We start from the raw sequence: 20,199 nt of genomic DNA on the forward strand, positions 1-20,199 counted from the left end.
AACCATGACAGAAGCATCCAAAAGAAAAACAAAACCCCATGGAGACTAGTGGGGTGGGGGGTTTAAGGGGGTAAATATTTTCTGGCACCCTGCACAAGATAGTAGCACTTTGATTTTTAATTCATTAATCCATACACCCTGGAAAGACAGAATGGTCAATGAGACATTAACCAGATTACATTATTTATAACATAAATCACTCTAAAAAATTAAACCCTTAACTCTCCCTTTCTCTCTTTGCTTTATTTATTCATGTTGCCCTATCATTACTCTAAGGCAGCACCCCTCTGACAGGCATCCGAAGACATCATGAAGATTGCTGGTTGCCTGCAAAAGAAAACTCAAGTAATTATTTACTAGAATAAAAGATTCATATCTAATTAGAATATGATGCCGCTGCTTAGTCGACAAGATTGAGCTAGGCTTTGTTGGTTTGTTGTCCTCTGCTTTGCATCCTTTCCAGGTGCAATTTTTCAACTTCTTTTTTTACCACTTTAGTCTTTTTGCTTGTTTGAACAGCTAAACTTTAAATGCCAAGCAATGAATAAATGACAGTGTAACCATTTCCCCAACAAGTTGTTGTGTGCATAATTAGGTGATGGAAGTAATGCAACCTCATAACCTACGAGAGAAAAGTAAACCCAAAGCTAATATACCCGAAGGTAGAGTTCCGGTTGCGGGTGGTTGATTGCTGTTTGCTGCTACATTGTTTGCCGATGGAATGACAACGCCAGGCCATGAGCGGCACATGCAGCGTTTTCCCTCATCTATGCTGGCGTAGAGGGTGGATAGGTGGTTGCCACAACCACCCCAGGAGTATTTCCCGCATTGCTTGCAATCCACCCTGTAACACATTCTTTTTCTTTTTTTGAGAAATTCTTTGATATGAAGATTTACAAATGTGGTATTGATGTTGCTTCCCGTCTCTTTATCCTTGTCCAGTTTTTATGGTGAAAACTATTGCTTTGATGTAATCGACCCCGTTTTCATAACATTGTTGCTTAATTATCTTAATAGCAGCTTTAATGTTGAACGTATCGCTTTTGCTTAGTAAAACTCTCGTCGATCCTGACTCAGCCGCTCTCCCTTTTTCTATTGGCTGCATTATTACAAGACTGCCGAATTATGGCTGGTTTACTTTTATTGGTATCCCGACAGCGAAGTTGCCCATGCCAGAGGGGAATCTTAAACGTTGTTGTTTTTCTTGGGTTATCAAAACAAATGTAAACAGACCGCCAAGGAAAACAAAGAGAAAGAATAATGGAAACAAATACATATTAATTTTACATATGGATCACGGGAAATAGTTGTGACATTTAATTGTGGCCACAAGTTAAGTATAATTATAGCAGAAAGACAATTGCCAACCCAATAACTCACAACAAATAAGAACATAAACAGAACACATTCTTTTTGTTTTTGGAATGATTTGTAGATCAATCCTTCAATTTTGTTTCGGAGCAGCATTACAATATCGTACCTTGTGTACTTTTTGTCCTTACTATCTCGATAACAAATATGTACGAAATTAGTTGGCCGTTTAAAACAGAGGCTAATGTTTTTGTTTTTCAAGTCAAAGGTGGCACATAATTTCTCTATAAATGCCGCACATATTCTTAGTATTTCTCTATGATTGATACGACCCCAGACAACAACAGCATTGCACGCACTAGGTCCCCATGACCGAATCAGACAAATTATTACACTAAATAGAAATCTGAATTTCAAGAAGAGATCCCCATTACAAACTGTAGAGAACTGATCTACAAAAGAGTTTGGTAAAAGTAGTGGCTCCAGGATTTATACAGGTAAAAATTGGGTCCTATCTCCTAATTGCTAACCAGGGATATTTTTCTGAATGGAAATGCTTGGCACCAAGAAAACTTTCACCAATACCAGGTGTTGGTTCTTCAGAAGCATATGGCAGCAGAATAGATCAATTATGAGTACAGGAAACTGGTACATAAACCGTAGCTTACTATTACAGATGGCAGTTATAAGCAGAACCAGTTTATCAGGTTGGCAAGAATTCATAACATCAACCATTAATATGGTATGGTTCAACAGCATAGCATAAACCAATTACTACTAATTAGTATTAGGAATTACTAAAGCATGCATTGCCAAAATCTAGGACCAAAAACATCAGGAGGCACTGCTGCCATCTCCATTGTCAGATGATGGCTCGATTGCAGGTTTCTTTGCTGAGCTTGATTCTACCGAGCCTGTACTCATCAAAACTCGCTTCACTCCTCTTCCTATAACTCCAAGGTGTGTGACCCCTGCAGTCCCATTTGAGTGAGCAGTGGATACAGTTGGAGAATCAAAATTTCCATTGCTGTTAGCAGTAGCAATCCGTGAAGAGCTCACTGCAGTGGGAGCAGCACTCTTCTCACCATCCCTTCCCCGGGCAGATACCATTCCCAGGAGTTCAGCAATAATTGACTTCGGGTTGGAGGCCAGCTGCTGTAGATCTTCAAGCTGCAAATGCAGAAATGCACCAAATAATTAAGCAAGTTATACAATAAGGTTTCAGTTCACATAGACAATCGAATTGCACTTGCCTTCTTTTCCAGGTCTTCAGCAAGTCCAGCAAGTGTTGTAATTTCTGCTTCTTTATCTGTGATAGATTTAACAGTCTGAGAGCCATCGGAGGACTGTTGTACACCATCATCCAATTCAGAGGCAGCCGAAGACAATGCTGATCCTGCAGAACTCTTTACTTCATTTGTTAGACGCTCCAGCCGAGACCTGCAAACTGAGATGGCCTTCTGACAGTACGGAATTGCTTCTTGGGGCTTTGAGCCAATTTCCAAACACATACATATTCGAAAATTCCTGAATTATAAGGTTAAGTTGCAAATATAGAATCTGATTGAGATTGAAGGGTGGAATTGAGGGAATCCATATTTCTTTTTTAACTAGTATGCATTTATCGACCAACATGCAACACTATTTAATAGAACCTGGGATTGATTATCTACATAGAGAGTAATAATCTCAATAATAAAGACATTTCAACCTTATCAAAGATACAGTTCAGCAATTTGGCGGTGATCTGGTTCAACCAGCTGTTGCAAAATGGAAAGGGCTTTCTGGTAGTCACTGAGTGAAGATTCAATGTCCTCTAAAGAAGCAGCAAAGAAACAAAATTGATGTTTTAGGATGCTTCAAGAAAAGCTACTGTAAAAATTAGTGAAGGCGGTTCTTCCCTCCCCCAAACCACCCCAAAAAGAACACGCATAACAGAAATACTAAGAAATCTTAATTAACAATAAGGAGCAAAATCGACCTCGTTCCAAGGCAACCTCAGCCAATGCTGATAAAATATCCACTTTCTCCATGGTGTCACCCAGCTGTTGTTTATCAGCAATTGCCCTGGCAACATCTAGCATTTTCCATGCCAAATCCAGGTCAGAATCATCCTCATCTGCTTCAGCCACATCATCAGTGTCACTATCCTCATCTTCCTCTTCCTCATCTCTTCCACCTGAAACACATACAGGAATAAATTAATTAAGCGTAAAGAGCAGTTAACATTTTAGTCTATGGGCAGCATATGCAATGATGATTATAACATTGGTGCTACAGCAGCTACTGTCTACAACTGACGATAATGTGCATGAAAAGTTCAGAGGAGTATAAGATGGCTTCGGTACCATCTGTAAGCAAGAGCACTAATATCACGACATCCAAAAAGATTCAAACTACATTTAGTTATCTAAGCTCAATTTGAACTAGAATTAAAATAATGCTTTGTGAACAAGTAACCAAGATGTATAAACTCTATAATAAGTAAACATAGACAAATTCAATAATATACTAACCATCTTTGGTAGCCCCTTCGTGCTGAGTTGAACTCTCGTCCTGTTTGGCATCACTTGATACAGATGCAACTGAAGATTCACCATTTACAGCACTTTTAACAGACTCTTCTTTGTTCGAGCCTTGCTGAGTCTCACCCTCCTTCTTTGGCACAGAAACTAAGGGATCAGTCTCCTCTTGAGCCTTGTACAGCAGTGCACGTCCATACAGATAGTAAGCCTTCAGACATTCAATGGCAAGTTCACCATGATGGGCAACCCTAGCGTGACATAAACAACAATTTTAAGAATAAAGACACAATCCTGAAACTTGAAAAGCAAATTAGGCCACTAATGGAAAATCTCTAAACCTCCATTTGGTTTACTTCCTCAAAAGTCGTTCATCCAACATAAAATTAATTGTACGAATTCATTTCCATTTCCTCATACAGAAAAAAAATGGAAAATACTTCAAAAAAGAAAAAGAAAGGTGAGATGGGGCCCGAGGTTTAACCTGATTTCAAGGGCGCGGCTAAAGCAATCAGCAGCTTCGGCGAAATCGTTTTCTTTAAAAGCCTTAGATCCTTTCTCCGCCAACTCATCTGCGAACTCCAGCGTCTTCTCTCGATCAACATCCGAAGCAAGTCCAAGACTTTCAGCATTATCGTTATTGTTGCATGTCGACTCGGTGCCTCCTTGAACCGCAGATTCGATTGTGCCTTCGATTGAACCTTGCGTTCCTAGGGTTTCCCCAACTTTCAGGTCTGGAGTTTGCTCCGTCATTGTCACCGACGCCTCTGATGCCGCTGGCGCCGTAACTTCTTCTTCAGCCATCACTTTTTTGCTTCAATTCTTGACCGAAAATGCAAAATAAAAGAAAGGAAAATGGAAAAGCGGGTTTTGGGGGTTTCTCCTTGCGCTTCCCTTAAAAACCCCTCTCTGGAGGAAAATAGCATAAAATTTTTGAGATTTTAAAGCGGAAAAGACAGAAATGGAACGACTGTTTTTCGAGGAGGCAAAGCTATAAAGGGTATTTTCGTAATTAGAAGAGAAACAACGACCTTTTTAATATATCAGGGTCACAGGATTATGATTTCGAAACATCAGGCTGTGAAGCGAGCAAAGGAATATGGCTTCCACAATTTCGCCACCTGTACTCCAATCCCTCTCAGTAAGCCGTGCGCACAATGCGCACGCCGGACGATCCGTCAAGGCGCAGTTTAGTAAACCTGCGCTGACGGTTTCTCTCCCGAACCGGAGACAGCTTCTGTTCTTTCTGACGGCAACGACGGCATTGACGGTTAGAGACGCGGCGTCGAATGCGGAGGATATTCCGTTATTCGGTTTAAGGAAGAAGTTGAAGAGCGCGGAGGAGGAAGCGGTGGAGATTGTGAAGGAAGGGTTCGAGACGGCGGAGAAAGGGATCATTACGGTGGAGAAAGGGTTGAAGACGGCGGAGAAGGAGATCGAACAAGCGGAAAAGGAGATCGAAAGTGCCGTTAGTTTCGGCGCGTTGGCTCAGGCGGGTGCCGTGGCGGGGGCTGAGTGTCTCGGCGTTGTGGTGGCTACTTCTATTGTGAATGGAATTTTAGGGCCTGAGGCCCAAAAATCTTGATTTTCCTGTTGTATCTTAAATTTGGTCATTTATGTTGTTAATTAAAGCTGTTATCACTATTTTATTCTTGTTTTAATTATAATATTATTTTTAAATTATTTTCAAATACAATTTAAAAATCTCATAATCCAATTAACCCGAATTAATCAAAGTTAATTTTTATTTTCGTTTTCAAATTTAATTAGAATAAAATTAGAAACTTGATTAAGAACCTAAATTCAGATAATTTGATTTTAAATGCTTTCTAACTTCAGAATTGATGTATAAAGTAAGAAGTAATGGCTTTACTAATTGCTATTAATGAAACACTTGTCAAGAGGCAAGCAAGCAAATGGGAAAGGGATGTTGTGAGATCTCATTCTCGATGGGATGCATTGCCCAACAGGCTGTTTGTTGAAGGTGAGCTTTGTTCACTTAACCAATGATCTTGGACTGAAACAGGGGAGCTGTTTTCGACTTCATCTAAGGAAGTCAGACAATCTCCTCCCCTTTGCTTCACAATCAATCTCTGGCTTCCCACCACTGACTTCTTGCTTGTCTTGGTCCTTAGGGATCTCTCACTTTCATCATCGGAGGATGGACAAGAGGAAGCTGTTGGTGATTCGATGCACATGCCGGGTACCCAAGCGCTGAGCCGGATGTGTTCTAGCTCTTCCGCAACCTCGGTCATGGTAGGCCTCATGTCCCGATGGAAAGCAAGGCATCTAAATGCTAACTCGGCCACATTATGAATTGATGAAAGTGTCCAAGCATCCCTATGTGGTTCAAGGTATGGATCGAGTATCTCATCGACACAGCCTCTTCCTATCCTATCATTAGCGAGTGCTGCCAGGTTTACCTCACTATGAGGACGTGAGAAGTCGACCACTTTCAATGCAGTTATTATCTCCACAAGAACGACCCCGAAACTGTAGACATCACTTTTATCTGACAGATGGAAGTACTGATGGTATTGAGGATCAAGATAGCCTGGTGTTCCTTGAGGGGCAGTTGAGATGTGGGATGATTCAGACATCCCAAGCCTGGAAAGACCAAAATCAGCTACCTTGGATCTATAGCTGAAATCCAAGAGTATATTGCTAGACTTTATATCTCGGTGAAAAATAGGTGGATTCACAGAGTGAAGATAGGCAATAGCCTTGGCAGTTTCAGCAGCGATTGTGAGCCTTACTGTCCACGGAAGTCCTTCACCCCTCTCTCTTTGCAGATGCTGGGATAAAGTTCCGTTAGGCATAAATTCATAGACCAGGATGGGTTCGCCCTCCTCTATGCAGCAACCTAAGAGGCGGACAAGATTCGGGTGACTGACAGAGGAAAGCAGCTTAATCTCATTCATTACTTGGTCAATACTGTCAGGGTCTCTATATCTGAATCTTTTTATGGCAACCCAATCATCATTGTGGAGTTTTCCTGCATAAACTGTACCATAGGCTCCAGTCCCCAGCCTTTGTTTATCAGAGAAGCAATTAGTAGCTCTTTCAATTTCTCTGTAGGCATAAAATGGAACACTTGAGTTGCCTGCAGCTTCACATAGAAGGCGCTTTGCACTCATCTGTTTGTTCAAGGAACTAGAACGCCGTCGCACATAGCAACATAAAAGAGCCACACCACCCGTCAGCAAAGCTCCAGCAATAAGCCCTAAGAACGAAACAACATGGTTCATCAGTTATGTGAAGAAGACAATACAGAGTGCTATAAGAAGAATTATGAACCCTGTCTTGATGAAGAGAATAGTCTAATACAAGTATTGTACTTTGTTGTCTGATTACCTCCAACCAGGACACCAACTCTTGTAGTTCCCCCGCATTTGCCAGATATGTATTTTGAAGGATTGCAGTGAGGAACTGATAAATGTAGCAGTCAGAAAAGTTGGGGAAAAGAGGAATTAGTGAATTTATTCAATTACTGCAAAACTACAAGGTATATTCAATATCATCACAAGAAAAGACAATGCATTTAAGACATATTTCACATGCTAGCATAAAACTGTTCCTACCAGAATCAGCAGGGAGATGTTTAATTCCAGCCACGCTTCCTAAACCACTTATCTCTAGATTTTCCAAGGTATGGATTATAACATCCCAAACATTACGAACAGTTTTAGTGCATTCCACTTTTATGCAATGCATTAACTTTCCACAGGTGAGAAAAGTCAGGTATCAGACAAAGATGTAACTCCATTTGTTTTGCCAGGTCAACAACGCATTTCTTTGTTGACGTAAACCATTCAACCTTCATTCATGCTTCCTTAAAAAGGGCGGATTATGAGGAAAATTAAAAAAAAAACCAAGCATGAAGGTGAACAATCAGTTTAGGTAGATGACTCTCGCTGCTAATGTTAACCAGTTCTGTTGAAATTTGTGAATGGTAGAGAATCTGTCACGGTGTTTCTAGAGTATAGAACTCAGAAATGAATGTTTAAAGTTTGTCAAACCAAGAACGAAACTTTGCATTGCAAGATACATACATTGTTGAAGCGACACTGCCTATGTCAAAACCTAAAAAGATCAGATGTGCTTAACTTTTAAAACAGAATGAACAAGTTAAACTGCTACTTAGGCTAAATTCATGGCAAACATTGTTCATTAACTACAATCGTAAAATTTGTAACTTTGACCAGAAGAAACTCCTACTTTTGATGCAATTCAACCACAAAATAAGGACTGCACAAACAAGGACTACTATAACTTCACAACGAAATCCCCCTTCCCCAGTTTGAATATGCAACTGACATGTAGAAACTCTCCATGTTAATTCAGATAGTAATAAAAACTTCTAGCTTCATTGCAGATTGAACTGTTGAAACTACCATTTCTAAGTACTAGTCAATAATCCCATAATCTAAATTTAGAGTCGAACAAACAAAAAAGCCGATAATTAAAACCAGTCATAAAAATGAGGCGTCACCCTTTCAATGGAAAAAGGGAAAAGGACACCCCACAAACGTCTACATTCCCACTTCCCCCTGTCAAAGGTCACCCATACCATCCACCAAAAAGACCAAAGTCCAAACCTAAACCTAAAACATGATACATAAAACAAAGAAACAAACAAAATTATTGACCCGAAATACTTGACTCACCTCTCCGGCAACCACCGCCTGCTTTGAACCCATCACCTTCATACCCTTTATGGCAAAGGCACGTGAACCCCAACGTTCTGTTACCTTTCTTAACATTTGTACAATTAGCGTTTGCATCACAGCTACACGTCCCTTCAACCCACCATGCCAATTTAACTCGTTCCAACTCCAAAGAAACCACTGAGTTACTAGCCGAGTTAACTACGATCGAAGTCGACGAGAACAAGAAACGGCACTGCGTATTACTAACTTCCTTGAAATTCAACAACTGCTCACCATCGCCGCCAGCAAAACAAGTTATATTATCACTCTTATCAATGCAAGAGTTAGGCAAAAATGATCTTTCTAAAAACTTCGAACGTATTTCACAAGGAGCTGGTAACTGCTTCGTACAGTTTTGGAGCAGAAGATTATTAGCGACAGAGACCGCGTAGTTTTCACCGAACAGAACTGAGAGTGAGGCAAGCCGTCGTCCGCATTCGACGGGAAGTTTGATGATGATATCCGTAGAAGTTACATTCAGGACAAGGAATTCTCCAATCCGGACTCCGTCTGAGCTGCAGTTGAGTTGGATGGGGCAACCCGGTGAGAACCCGAATGGAAACGGTAAGGTTGTTGGGAAATTGCCTTTTCCGCAGAAACCTTGGCACCGGTTCTTCTCTGAGTTAACTGATTTTGCTTGGGAGATGACCAAAAGAATTGCTATTGTTATTGAGAAGGATAGTTTTGCTTGGCACAATATCATTTTGGATTCTCCAAGAAGAAAACAGAGCAAACATCAGCTTCCTGAAAAGAACATAAAAAACAGAGCTTGATTAGGAGAGAAACAGAGGAAAAGTAATACTGGGTACTTGAAGGGTTAATAGTATTGAAAGGAGAGGAAATTTGGGAAGAAGGGGGCAGTAATTGAGGGGAGTTAAAGCAGGGCAATTGATGGCGTTGGGGAGGCCATCTAATCTCAATAAATGCTAACACAAAGAAAGGTCTATGCATGGTAAATTCGGGAAATTCAAAATTTTTCTTCGTGTGGTGATAAAAAAAGAAAATTTGAATGAATGGGTTGGTTTAGTTGGGAATATTTATGAGCTTACCTCTGATCTTTTCCAGTTCTTCTTCAATGGCTGCAATTGACTCTGCTCCTTCTAAAGTACTGAGCTTCAATTCAAAAACTGCTAACGATTTCTTTTGAAGTTCCTTGATTTGGGCTTCTGGTTTTTCTTTCAAAGCAAACAATAAAATGAAACAAAAATTCAGGAAACCAAAAAACAAAAACTGAGACTTTTGAGAAGAGGTAATTAGAAATGAGAGAGAGCTTTGTATACAGAGTTGTTAAACTCCATGTCAAGTGGAATTTTAGTATTTTATTAATGAAATGACCAGTCTAACCTCTAAGTTCGGGAACATGGAGTTAGTGATTAGACGGAATTGTCCTCGGAAAGGGCAGTAATTTACGGAGATGGACCCAGGAATAATGTTGTGGTCAGCACGCAATTAAAAGGCTATTTGACTAGGAAGAAAGAAAAGAGAGAGAGAATGTTCATAAACTGTGTGAATGGACGGCATCTGATCACGAACCGTTGTTTGATTAAAGATCTGATCGTGGTGGTGATGGGGTCCCACAAATATTCCATTTGTTTCTTTGAAAATTTTGGGTTTAGGATTAGCATATTATTGACTAATTATTGAATATCTGAAGATATTTCTTATGCCCCTTTACGCTGTTCTTTTGGCTTAGTGGGTAGATAAAGGCTGAATAACAATGATAGGCTAATAGTGGAATCAGCAGCATTCTTTTAGGGAGAGAGGAGGATTTGTCTAATTTAGAAATGATCAAAGGTTTAAAAGTCAACAAGACCAAGTGATCAAACATTGAGGGCCGTTTGATTTGTTGACATTTTCTTACGTATCGTAAGATAAGATGAGAAAAAAAAAAAACCTAAATTGAAGTATAAGCCATGTGGTTGTTCGGTTTTTGCATATGCTATGTGTAATGTAAAACTATGGGATTTGATATTTTTCCCTCTTTATGGTTCACTCAATCAAATATATTTTTTGTACTTAAATTAATTCAAGATATAATAATGTAATAAAAGGTAAATAAATTAAACTCTTTAATATGCATTTATGAATTTAATTAACAATTTTAGGTTTGAGTCATTGTATTTTTTTTGAAAAAAATATATTTTTTTTAAAATCTTGAATTATTTAAAAAAATTTAGATAAACTTTTATTGCATTGAATCAAACTCTTATATTTTTATTTTATGTCAAATAAACTTTTATAATTAACTACAATTTAATTATTATTAATCAAAATATCACTTTTATTTTTTTTATTTTATGTGGTATTGAAATAATATGTTGACATGTCATATTAGATGCTGAAGCGACATAATCACGTAACATTCTCATCATTTACGTAAGCATGATATAAAATAATAAGTGTAAAAAAAATTATTTCATGTACTTTAATTCGGATGAAAAGATAATTCAACCCAATCTTGTGTTTTTTATTTTACTAGTATCATAAAAAAAAAAATTGTAATGGCATTAATTCAACCAAATCACATGGGGAAACTAATAAATATGAAAGTAAATGAAAAGGGCATTTAAGTAAAATGAAATTAAACCGCAAAAGAAGCAAGATGGGCAATTGGCAATAAAATAATTCAGTGTTAGCCATTTGTTCTCTTTGCCTTTTAAGGACTAAAAAATACAATGCTCAAATCTATATTGGGAGCTGGCATAATCTGATATAAATTAGAGGGATTGTAGTCAAAGGGTATTAATGACAATTTGCTGATCCTGCGTGCAGTCCTTTTTCTTTACAACGCGCATAGGGTTTTCTTCTTCGTATTTATTGCCGTACAGAATAAGGTGACATTCAAGGATTGGACAATATTGCCCGCACAGCCAAAATAGTTGACCCAGGCGGTCCTTCACTTTTAGGTCGTTGACTTTGATTAACACAGGAAAATTGAATAATGAGAATATATAGCTTTGTTTTTTCTTTTATTTATTTTAATTTTTCTTTCCCCAAGGATAATTAGTGTCAAAACCGTGTGACAGCTCCTCTAATTAGGAGGCTAATTACGGCGTCGAAAATATAATCCCAACTGTTTCAATCATTTTTAAATTCAAACTATTTAATATTTAAAGTGTCTAAAAAGGTACGGAATGATTAATTCGAAATAATACGTACCGTTATTAATCAATGTGAATAATTCAAAGTTACTCATGAATTATCTTGATTTGACTTAACTATTGTTGTTCACTATGATTTGGGCATTTTGATACTGTTGTTCAACTAATTGATTAAGAGACTAGTCAAATTATTTTAATCTTTAAATATGCATATAATATTCTTCAAAAAAAAAAAAAAGCCACACATAGTTCATAAACAAAAATATAAATATAATAATGAGGAATTCAAAATTGAATTGGGTTCTAAATTTAATAACAATAGAGTCTGACATAATCATGTTGGAGTTTGAAATTTAGAATTTGATCGAACTTGAGTTTTGAATATTTACAACTATTTTGATTATTAAATTAATTAAGAGATTAAGTGAGAAATAATACCAACACCTTTTTAATTTTCCAAAAATATAAAAAGTCCAGATAAGTCATTATATCTCAAGCAACAACTTATATACGAGTACAATAATTGTAAAGATAAGTCTCTTTCTTTATTTTCTCTTATTCTACAGAAGAAAATGACACTACTACTAGTCTCACACTTGATCGTGTGAGTGGGTTCGAAAAGACTTGAAGACCATCAAGCACAAATTATTTGGGAATGTCCACAACAATAATTATAATTATTATTTCACCATTTGCATAATTAATTATGAATAATATTATGAGATATTCAAATCGTAATCTCAAATTTTAACTAGTGAAAATAGATTCATTTAGGATGTTCAAGATAATACATGGATAATTACGTAAACACGAAACAGCCATGGCCATGGAGAATGGTTGTTTCAGATTTAAGTGTGAGATTGCACATTAAAAAGAAAATTAATTAAGTTTAAAGATAAGATTTTATATTGAGTTTTTTAATATTAAAGGACAATAAACACCTACATGTAAGGAATGCATCATAAATTTTACTTTATATTTGAGTTTTTTATGAAAAATTTCAAGAAATAATTTTATTTTTTAAAACTAGTGGAAAATATATATGATGAATTTGTACGAAGTTGGAGTGTCAGTAACGCATTCTAAATAATGAATGCAAGGATTTGCAGGAAATGCGACTAAAGTGATAGGTAAAAGGAAGAGTAAAACAATCACCGGTTGAAGGTTGATCAAGGTAATTATAAGAAATCGATTTATTACCAGGAGGAGAGTAGTATTGCTATAGTGATTTGAAGGTGTAAAAAAAGCTCCTAATCATTATCTGCAAATACATTCTTAAGATTATTTACTCCTTTGAAATTAAAATTGTTAATTATTTGAAATATTGTTGGAGCAGATAATCAGTTGAGGATTCTATTAACATACAGATTCATCAATATAAATTTTTTTCTTGAAATTTTTCATAAAAAACCCAATATAAAATAAACTTTATGATGCATCCTTATACAAGTGTTTATTGTTGTTTAATATCAGAGCTTGGGGTTCAGTATAAATAAGATTTTCTCTTCTTCTAACCTCGTCAATGCAAATATACCAGAGTTTCGTATCCATTTTTGTTTGGGAAGGGAAACAGTGATGACAAAAGTTGGTGATGAGAAGCCTTGAACCCCGGTGTTATTTCCCCCTCAATTTCGTTAAAGCAGCCGAAGAAAAGAGCAGCAAATTTTGACCAGTGGGGCAGGAGCAGGGGTGGGGAGGAAGCCCCAACCTCCTGAAAATGACTGTGGCACAATTAAACCATATTTTTGTTTCCTCTTTGTTGTTAGGTCTTTGATTTACATATCATCATAAGACAAAAGCTTGCATGGCGTATAATTTAGATGGCTTTCCAGATAAAATTGAAAGACTTTGTGTTGGTTTATCTACTTTTGTCAAATTTTCCACAGCAAAAGTGTTTTTTTTTTTTTTTTGGAAGGCAAAGTAGATTCTCCGAGCTTTTCACATGGGTTATAAAATCAAACTTTGCGCACGTAGCAGGGGGACAAGTTGCGCGGAAATTCACCTAACTGCATGACCAACAAGCCTAACTCGAAGCCTGTCCCAACCCAATCCTTTGGATCTTTCCCTACTTTCATTCCAAAGATTCTTAAGCGTTAAACAGTGTAAGACTGTTAGTAATCTGGCCACGAGAGGAATGTCCGTGAAACCTGGCACTAGGAAAATTCAATACAACTGTCAGTCAAAGACTTGGAAAAATCAACTCTCCGAAGCTAAGGGGAAGCAGGATTGATTGGGCATGGAGGAAGTTTTTAATAGATGAAACTGAATATCCAGTTGGGTAGCTGAAAATTTAGGAGAATAATCAGAGCAGTCCCACACGCAAATTGGAACAATGTATCCTGTTTGGTTCGCATGGCAATTCCTGCCAGCAGCAGGGAAAATACTTCCCCATAACGTGCAACTTACGGTCTAACAACGATGTGTGTATAATTAATCTTTGGTTTATTGACTCAGTCGTGCTAACGTCCGTTTTGAGGAAGAAAACCGTAAAGCGTTGGATATGGTGCGGAAAAGGGGATAGGAGAGAAGAAGCAAATTGCGCTACTTGGAATCAAAGTAGTCAAGGGATATGGCTCATCGCCAGTTGTATTTGTAGAAAGATGTAACATTTAGAGGCAAAGGTTGGCTTTCCTGGGTCCAAATAAGTTAATTTTAAGAAAGTGATGCCTAAGGCTTAGTATTGGTTACTTGGTTTCTCTTTATCTAGATTCAATTTTTAAAAAAGACTTATTGTTTTATAAATTTGATTTCTTTTTGACCTATCGATATTACACGTCAAAAAAATAAGAGAAAAATTAAAAAAATGAATATAAATGTTGCATGTGTATGAGATTATCTATCGTTTTGTTAAATTTATATTTATTTTTAATTTATAAAAAGTATAATGATAAATTAATATAATTTTCATTTTTCAACTCAATTGATAAGCAATGGATAGAGACAAAATCATTTTTTTTCTCTTATTTTTTCCATCTTTTTCTACTAAGCATGCTTAAAAGAAGAAGAAATTTGAGCAAGAAAGGAAGAATGTAGAGAAATGTGAAGGAATTGAAAGACTTATTTTCTCCTTTCATGACCTGAGTACCAAGACTTCTTACTTCTCATGCACCCTTTTTGTTAAGGTGTTTTCATACTCTCAGGCTTTTGCTCGATGGGGTGGAAAAGTGAGAGGATGGAAGGTGCCAATGACAAAGTGGAAAGAAAATTATTTTTTTTACTACTTAGTCAAAAAGAAAAGTGAGAGGAAAGAAAATAAGAGAGATTACGTTTTTCATCTTTATTTTCTGAAATAAATTATTTTAAAATGAAAGGATAAAAGAAGAGAAAACGGAAGAAATGTGAGTTAAGCCTTAGTATTTCCGTGATTTGATTTTTTTTTTTATAATTGAGAGAGGGAAGATTCGAATTTTACTCTTTAAGTAGAGGATTATACACCAATCAATGAGACAAATGTTCGGATGCATTATTTATGTGATTTGTTAGTAACTCATCTCATCCTAAAACTTGGTAGTAACGAATAAATTAGGGTATTATACTTATAAAAACTTTAAATTATTTAAAAATATATAAATAAATTTTTATTTTTTTATTGAGTTCAATTAAATTCTTATATTTTTATTTTGAATCAAATAATATCTTATAATTAAGAGTTAATTAATTACCTTTAGTCAAAATATCACTTGTTATTTTATATTATAAGATGCTAACATAACATGCTCACATGTCACGGTGAATGATGACATGACATTTTGACATAATCAAATGGTAGTTTTCATTTTCGACGTTAATGTTGTCACGAATCTCACATTAGCAAGAAATGGAGTGGGTCTTGACTATAGAAATATGAGTTTTTTACCACTTATAAGGTATGTCTTTTGAGTTGGGAACGTAAATTCGTGATTTATAGATTTACTTACACTTTATTTTCAGAATTTAAGGTTGCACAGGGTTGGATTTAAGTTCCAACACATGACATTTGGTATTGGAGCAAATAAAATTTAAGATTGCATGAGGTTGGGCTTAAGTTCCAACACATGACATTTGGTATCAAAGCAAATTCGGATTTTCACTGATGTGGGGGTCCCATATGAGAGATATAAGGGTTAAGGTTGACTCGGATTAGTGTAAGAGTCTTTCTCCTTTTCAGAATTTAAGGTTGCACGAGGTTAGATTTAAGTTCTAGCACGTGACATTTGGTATTGGAGAAAATAGAATTTAAGATTGCACAATGATGGGCTTAAGTTCTAACACGTGACATTGAGAATCAAAGCAGATTTGGATTTTCATTGATGTGGGGGTCCGATATGAGAGATATAAAAGGTCAAGGTTGATTCGGACTAGTATAAGAGTCCTTATCCTTTAAGGGGTAAAGAGCGGGGGCATTGTACAATTAGATAGGGTAAAATGTCATGGATTTTACATTAGTAAGAAATAATATGAGTATATAAATATGAGTTTTTCATCACTTATAACGTATGTCTTTTGGGTTGGGAACGTGGGTACGTGATTTATAAGCTTACTTAAACTTTATTTTTAAAGTTTAAGGTCATATAAGATTAGGCTTTAAGTTTCAGCACATGACATTTGGTATCTAAACAGACAAAGTTTAAGGTTGCATAAAGGTTAGGTTTAAGTTCCAACACATGACATTTGGTATCTAAACAGACAAAGTTTAAGGTTTCATAAGGTTAGGCTTAAGTTCCAACATGTGACATTTGATATCAGAGCTGACAAAGTTAAGGTTACATGAGGTTGGGTTTAAGTTCCAACACGTGACATTTGGTATTAGAGCAGACCTATCTTCACTGATGTGGGGCCCTCATAAGAGTCGATATAGGCTCGGACTTGTGTAAAAGTCCTTATCCTTTATGAGTGAAGAGTCAGTACAACGGAAACATTACACAATTGAATGGGGTAGAATGTTAAGGATCCCACATCAGTAAGAAATAAGGTGAGTCTTGGGTATATAAACATGGGTCTTCCACAATTTATTACTCATGTCTTTTGGGTTGAGAACATGAGTTTGTGATTTATAAACTTACTTAAATTTTATTTTCAGAATTTAAGGCCGCACAAGGTTGGGCTTAAGTTCTGAGTTTAAGGTCGCACGAGGTTAGACTTAAGTTCTGACCCACAACAAATGTCACTTGGGTATAAAAAAATGGCAAGTACTATTTGATTAAGGACAATTAATTAATGATTAATTATAAAGATTTATTTGATAATTAAATAAAAAGTAAATATTTATTTAAATCTTATTTAGGGTAAAATAATATCATAATTTAAAATCACTAACATTACTTAAAAGGTAAAATAATAAATAAAAAACGATGGTGGAAACCATAAAAGTCTTACTCACTTTTCCAAAACGAGTCTTTACGGAGAAGTTTAACAATAGAAAAAGAAAGCCCAATCGCAACAAGCCCACTAAGACTGGGGCTTTCGGTCCAACCATCTGACTACTTGGGCTTTCGGTCCAATATCTTCCTAGCTTTCTGGTTTGTAATGGCATTACCTTAAACCCTACGGAGACAGCAGCCTCAACGCCCCCGAACCAAAAACACAAGACACTGCAAACGGCATGTCGGGAAGAGAAGAAGATAACGACTCGGACGCACCCGAAGAATTTACAAACGAGCAGGTTTTCATCAATATCTTCTTTTTTCTTCTTCCTTTCTTTAGTTTTTTAATTGAAAATTTGCAAAAAAGTTGAATTTTTTTTCTTTGAATTTGTTCTGAATTGCAGGGTTTGAAGCAAGATGAAGAGATAAGAAAAATCCAGAAAGAAAATAAGGCCAGGTAATTAGCTAATTATTTACAATTCTCTTTTTTTTTCCTGAAAATTTTTGGCTTTTTGATATGATTGTTACGGGAAAAAAGATTTTTTTTTATTTTGTATTAAACCAAGTTGCCATTGCCCATTGAGTTTCTCCCACCCCCCTACCTTATTGATTGGCTAAAGCAAAGAGGAGAAGAATTTCTAGCTCTGGGTATGTTCAAGCTACTTAGGATTTAGTGTATTTGGGGCTTAAGACGATGATACGTTAGTACCCCTTTTCAGGAAATACTTGGTTAAAGGTAAGATAGTAAGAGTTTTATTGATTTGTTTGGTTTATGTTTCTGAAGTCGATATTGAGCTTAATGAACATGGCAAGGTTGATACTTGGCCAGTTTTATGGTAAGGTGGTCATGCTTAAGTTCATTGTTTTAATGACGGCTCTATTTTGAGACTAAAGACAAGTGATGTAAAGGTTAAGTATAGGAATTGAGGTAGGCCAATTTTGAGTTACCTTTGATTTATGATTTTACTGGGCTCCCCCGGTCTCATGGGATGATCTTGAAAGTGCAGTCGTAGCGTACTTGTTATGATTTTTTTCTTGTCTATTACTGTTTAAGCATATTTTGGAGATGTCTATATAGGTGGTATTACCATCATCTTGTGAATGGAAAGAGTTGAATGAAACAGCAAGACATTCGTATTCTGACATGAGAAAGAATATAAGGTAGTAGTATTATTTCACAACTAGTTTGAGATGAAGGTTCTTTTTTGGACCAAATAGAAGAGCATATCTATACACCAAAGTGGGATTAAGGCTTGGTTGAGTTCAATATTTATGCTGCTTGGCACTGTAATTGTCATGTTGAACTTTTGATTCCATCCAGTTTACTTATATTAAACGCAAACATGTTTTTATTCAATAGAGCTTAATGTGATCTCCTCTATACAGGTTTATTCGTGAGGGAAAAGAAAGGCGCAGACATTGGGCTCAGAAGAAAACACCGCGTCAATCTGCAAAAAAGGTTGAGAATGGCCAAGAAGATGTAGAAACTGGGATGGATGAGGAGTCTCAGGCCAAGAAGGGGATGCTTCCTACTAACATTGTTGAAATGCTTGCATCTCGTGAAAAGTATGATGTCTCTTTCTCTCTCTATCTGTGTGTGTAGTTTTGGTCTCTAGATGTAAATGGTCTAAGGAAGAAAACACGTTCTTTCTGCAGACAAGTTTTTTTATCAGACTCTGAGGATGAGAAGACTGAGGTAAAGCACACTTCAAGAAAGAAAAAAAAGAAAAGCTCAGGGTGAGGGACTTTTCTGATTAACAGAAAAATCTTTCCTTCAACAGAAAAGCTATGAAAACCTTTGAAACGTAATAATTATGATTGTGCATTGTTATCTGCAGGTTAGAACCTGTTATTTTGGAGGACATACCACCTGCTCGATGCTTGCAGAATTCCTTGGAGTTCTTGAAGAAAAGGAAAATGCAAGTTCCAAGGTCATCTTCAGTTTTAAACTACTCCAACCAAGCACTTCGCCTTAATTGTGTCCTCACTACTTCTGGGTTACGTGAAAGCTGTAAAAGATTGTAACAAAGTTCCCTGGGGTCCTTCTAAACCTGAGATCACTCTCAAACTTTCTAAAGGGGGAGGGAAATTGAAAAGATTATTGATCAGTGCCTGAAGGAAATGAAGACAAGAAGGAGTTGCCTCGTATACAACAGCCCCCTCTTGATGAATTTCATGATGTTTTTTCCAGAAGATATCCTATTCCTACCTGATCTTCCACTTCCAACTTCGGGGTTGTTAATTTGGCCTATTGCATGACAAACTTTTTGGCAGGTCCTTAATTGTTTGTGTTATGTAAAATTATTGAATTTGTCTGCAATTGTTTAGTCTATAGTCTGGGAGAACAGTATCATATCAAAAAGGCTCTACTTTTGCTTGGTACAAGGTCCACTGGCATCTCCCACCCATAACTTGAATCTTGAGATAAAGAAGCAAAGTGCTGGATCCATTACAAGCGCCACATTTGGTGACCTACTCTTGGATATCAGCAATGTGCCTACTTTTCATTGGTGGGCTTTGCTTTACATCTCTTCGGTCCTTTATAGTAGTTTTAATCGTCCTGAACAAATCAAGATCCATTCAACGTTCTCTTATAGTTGTATCAAATTGTAGCTTGTCAGAATGGATTTTAAAACCTTAATGGGATTAGCAATTTCACTATTTGCAAGCCCCCATCAACATCATTGGACAATCAGCCGGCAGCAGTTTCTGCTTCATGTTGTGATTTAATAATCTTCCCAGTCATAATCAGAAACGCGTTAAATGCCAAATTCGTTGGATATCAGGTTTACCTTGTTACCATTGTGATTTGGTTTTTCGTTTTCAATGGAAACCTTTTCTGTTTTTTAATAACTGGGAGGGTAAGAAAGAGACTGCAAGTTAAAACAAAGAAAGATCCCTCAATAGTAGAAAAGCTGTATAGAAAAGTCCGGTAAAAACTCTTTGACCCCTTCAACATTTCTGAATATAGCCATAGGAAAACAGCCCCTAATGAGGTTAGATCGTCTCTAGTTGATCTAAGAGGCAAACTAGTTTGTAATAATTTGCAATTTGCATCATTTCGATTCCTTTTGATTTACTAAAAGGTTTATAATATCTCCCAATGGACCTGTTGGATTGTACAAAATTAAGCTGTGCAGGGTGAGGTCAAAATCATGAACATGAAAAGTAATAAAATTATCGTACCAGAAATATAGGACAGATAACAGAACTC

General features: G+C 36.6%; 4 protein-coding genes across 4 annotated transcripts; 2 read left to right on the forward strand and 2 right to left on the reverse strand.

The window, feature by feature from the left end:
* Nucleotides 1-1,957: 1,957 nt before the first annotated feature.
* On the reverse strand, nt 1,958-4,637 carry LOC18611027 (Tetratricopeptide repeat (TPR)-like superfamily protein). The gene is made up of 6 exons (XM_007047036.3): nt 4,318-4,637; nt 3,828-4,084; nt 3,293-3,490; nt 3,037-3,127; nt 2,565-2,838; nt 1,958-2,481 (listed from the first exon to the last, which is right to left on the reverse strand). The coding sequence occupies exons 1-6, from the start codon at nt 4,635-4,637 to the stop codon at nt 2,146-2,148; spliced, it is 1,476 nt and encodes a 491-aa protein (XP_007047098.3). The 3' UTR covers nt 1,958-2,145.
* A 295-nt stretch (nt 4,638-4,932) lies between these two features.
* On the forward strand, nt 4,933-5,477 carry YCF37 (homolog of Synechocystis YCF37). The gene has a single exon (XM_007047037.3). The coding sequence runs from the start codon at nt 4,933-4,935 to the stop codon at nt 5,416-5,418; it is 486 nt and encodes a 161-aa protein (XP_007047099.3). The 3' UTR covers nt 5,419-5,477.
* A 203-nt stretch (nt 5,478-5,680) lies between these two features.
* On the reverse strand, nt 5,681-9,819 carry LOC18611029 (Protein kinase superfamily protein). Its single transcript, XM_018125623.2, has 4 exons — nt 9,592-9,819; nt 8,501-9,286; nt 7,188-7,262; nt 5,681-7,056 (listed from the first exon to the last, which is right to left on the reverse strand). The coding sequence occupies exons 2-4, from the start codon at nt 9,243-9,245 to the stop codon at nt 5,774-5,776; spliced, it is 2,103 nt and encodes a 700-aa protein (XP_017981112.2). The 5' UTR covers nt 9,246-9,286; nt 9,592-9,819; the 3' UTR covers nt 5,681-5,773.
* Nucleotides 9,820-17,152: 7,333 nt separating this feature from the next.
* On the forward strand, nt 17,153-19,370 carry LOC18611030 (UDP-N-acetylmuramoyl-L-alanyl-D-glutamate-2, 6-diaminopimelate ligase). Its single transcript, XM_018113801.2, has 5 exons — nt 17,153-17,284; nt 17,390-17,442; nt 18,372-18,551; nt 18,642-18,722; nt 18,824-19,370. Exons 1-5 carry the CDS (start codon nt 17,225-17,227, stop codon nt 19,008-19,010), a joined length of 561 nt encoding a protein of 186 aa, XP_017969290.2. The 5' UTR covers nt 17,153-17,224; the 3' UTR covers nt 19,011-19,370.
* Nucleotides 19,371-20,199: the final 829 nt, after the last annotated feature.

Source organism: Theobroma cacao, chromosome 1, assembly GCF_053813885.1.
Source record: "Theobroma cacao isolate CCN51 chromosome 1, ASM5381388v1, whole genome shotgun sequence".
Lineage (NCBI taxonomy): Eukaryota > Viridiplantae > Streptophyta > Magnoliopsida > Malvales > Malvaceae > Theobroma > Theobroma cacao.

Bases quoted from the DNA above. Each gene is read 5' to 3' on its own strand.
- LOC18611027 (XM_007047036.3), bottom strand. From the start codon at position 4,637: ATGGCTGAAGAAGAAGTTACGGCGCCAGCGGCATCAGAGGCGTCGGTG. The intron at 3,128-3,292 runs GTCGATTTTGCT...CTGCTTCTTTAG, and splicing joins TGAGGTTGCCTTGGAACGAG to AGGACATTGAATCTTCACTC. The intron at 2,839-3,036 runs GTATCTTTGATA...CTTATAATTCAG, and splicing joins CACCGCCAAATTGCTGAACT to GAATTTTCGAATATGTATGT.
- YCF37 (XM_007047037.3), top strand. From the start codon at position 4,933: ATGGCTTCCACAATTTCGCCACCTGTACTCCAATCCCTCTCAGTAAGC.
- LOC18611029 (XM_018125623.2), bottom strand. From the start codon at position 9,245: ATGATATTGTGCCAAGCAAAACTATCCTTCTCAATAACAATAGCAATT. The intron at 7,263-8,500 runs GTGAGTCAAGTA...TACATTTATCAG, and splicing joins AGGCGGTGGTTGCCGGAGAG to TTCCTCACTGCAATCCTTCA. The intron at 7,057-7,187 runs GTAATCAGACAA...TTTCGTTCTTAG, and splicing joins AGTTGGTGTCCTGGTTGGAG to GGCTTATTGCTGGAGCTTTG.
- LOC18611030 (XM_018113801.2), top strand. From the start codon at position 17,225: ATGTCGGGAAGAGAAGAAGATAACGACTCGGACGCACCCGAAGAATTT. The intron at 18,552-18,641 runs GTATGATGTCTC...TTCTTTCTGCAG, and splicing joins ATGCTTGCATCTCGTGAAAA to ACAAGTTTTTTTATCAGACT. The intron at 18,723-18,823 runs GTGAGGGACTTT...TGTTATCTGCAG, and splicing joins AAAAAAAAGAAAAGCTCAGG to GTTAGAACCTGTTATTTTGG.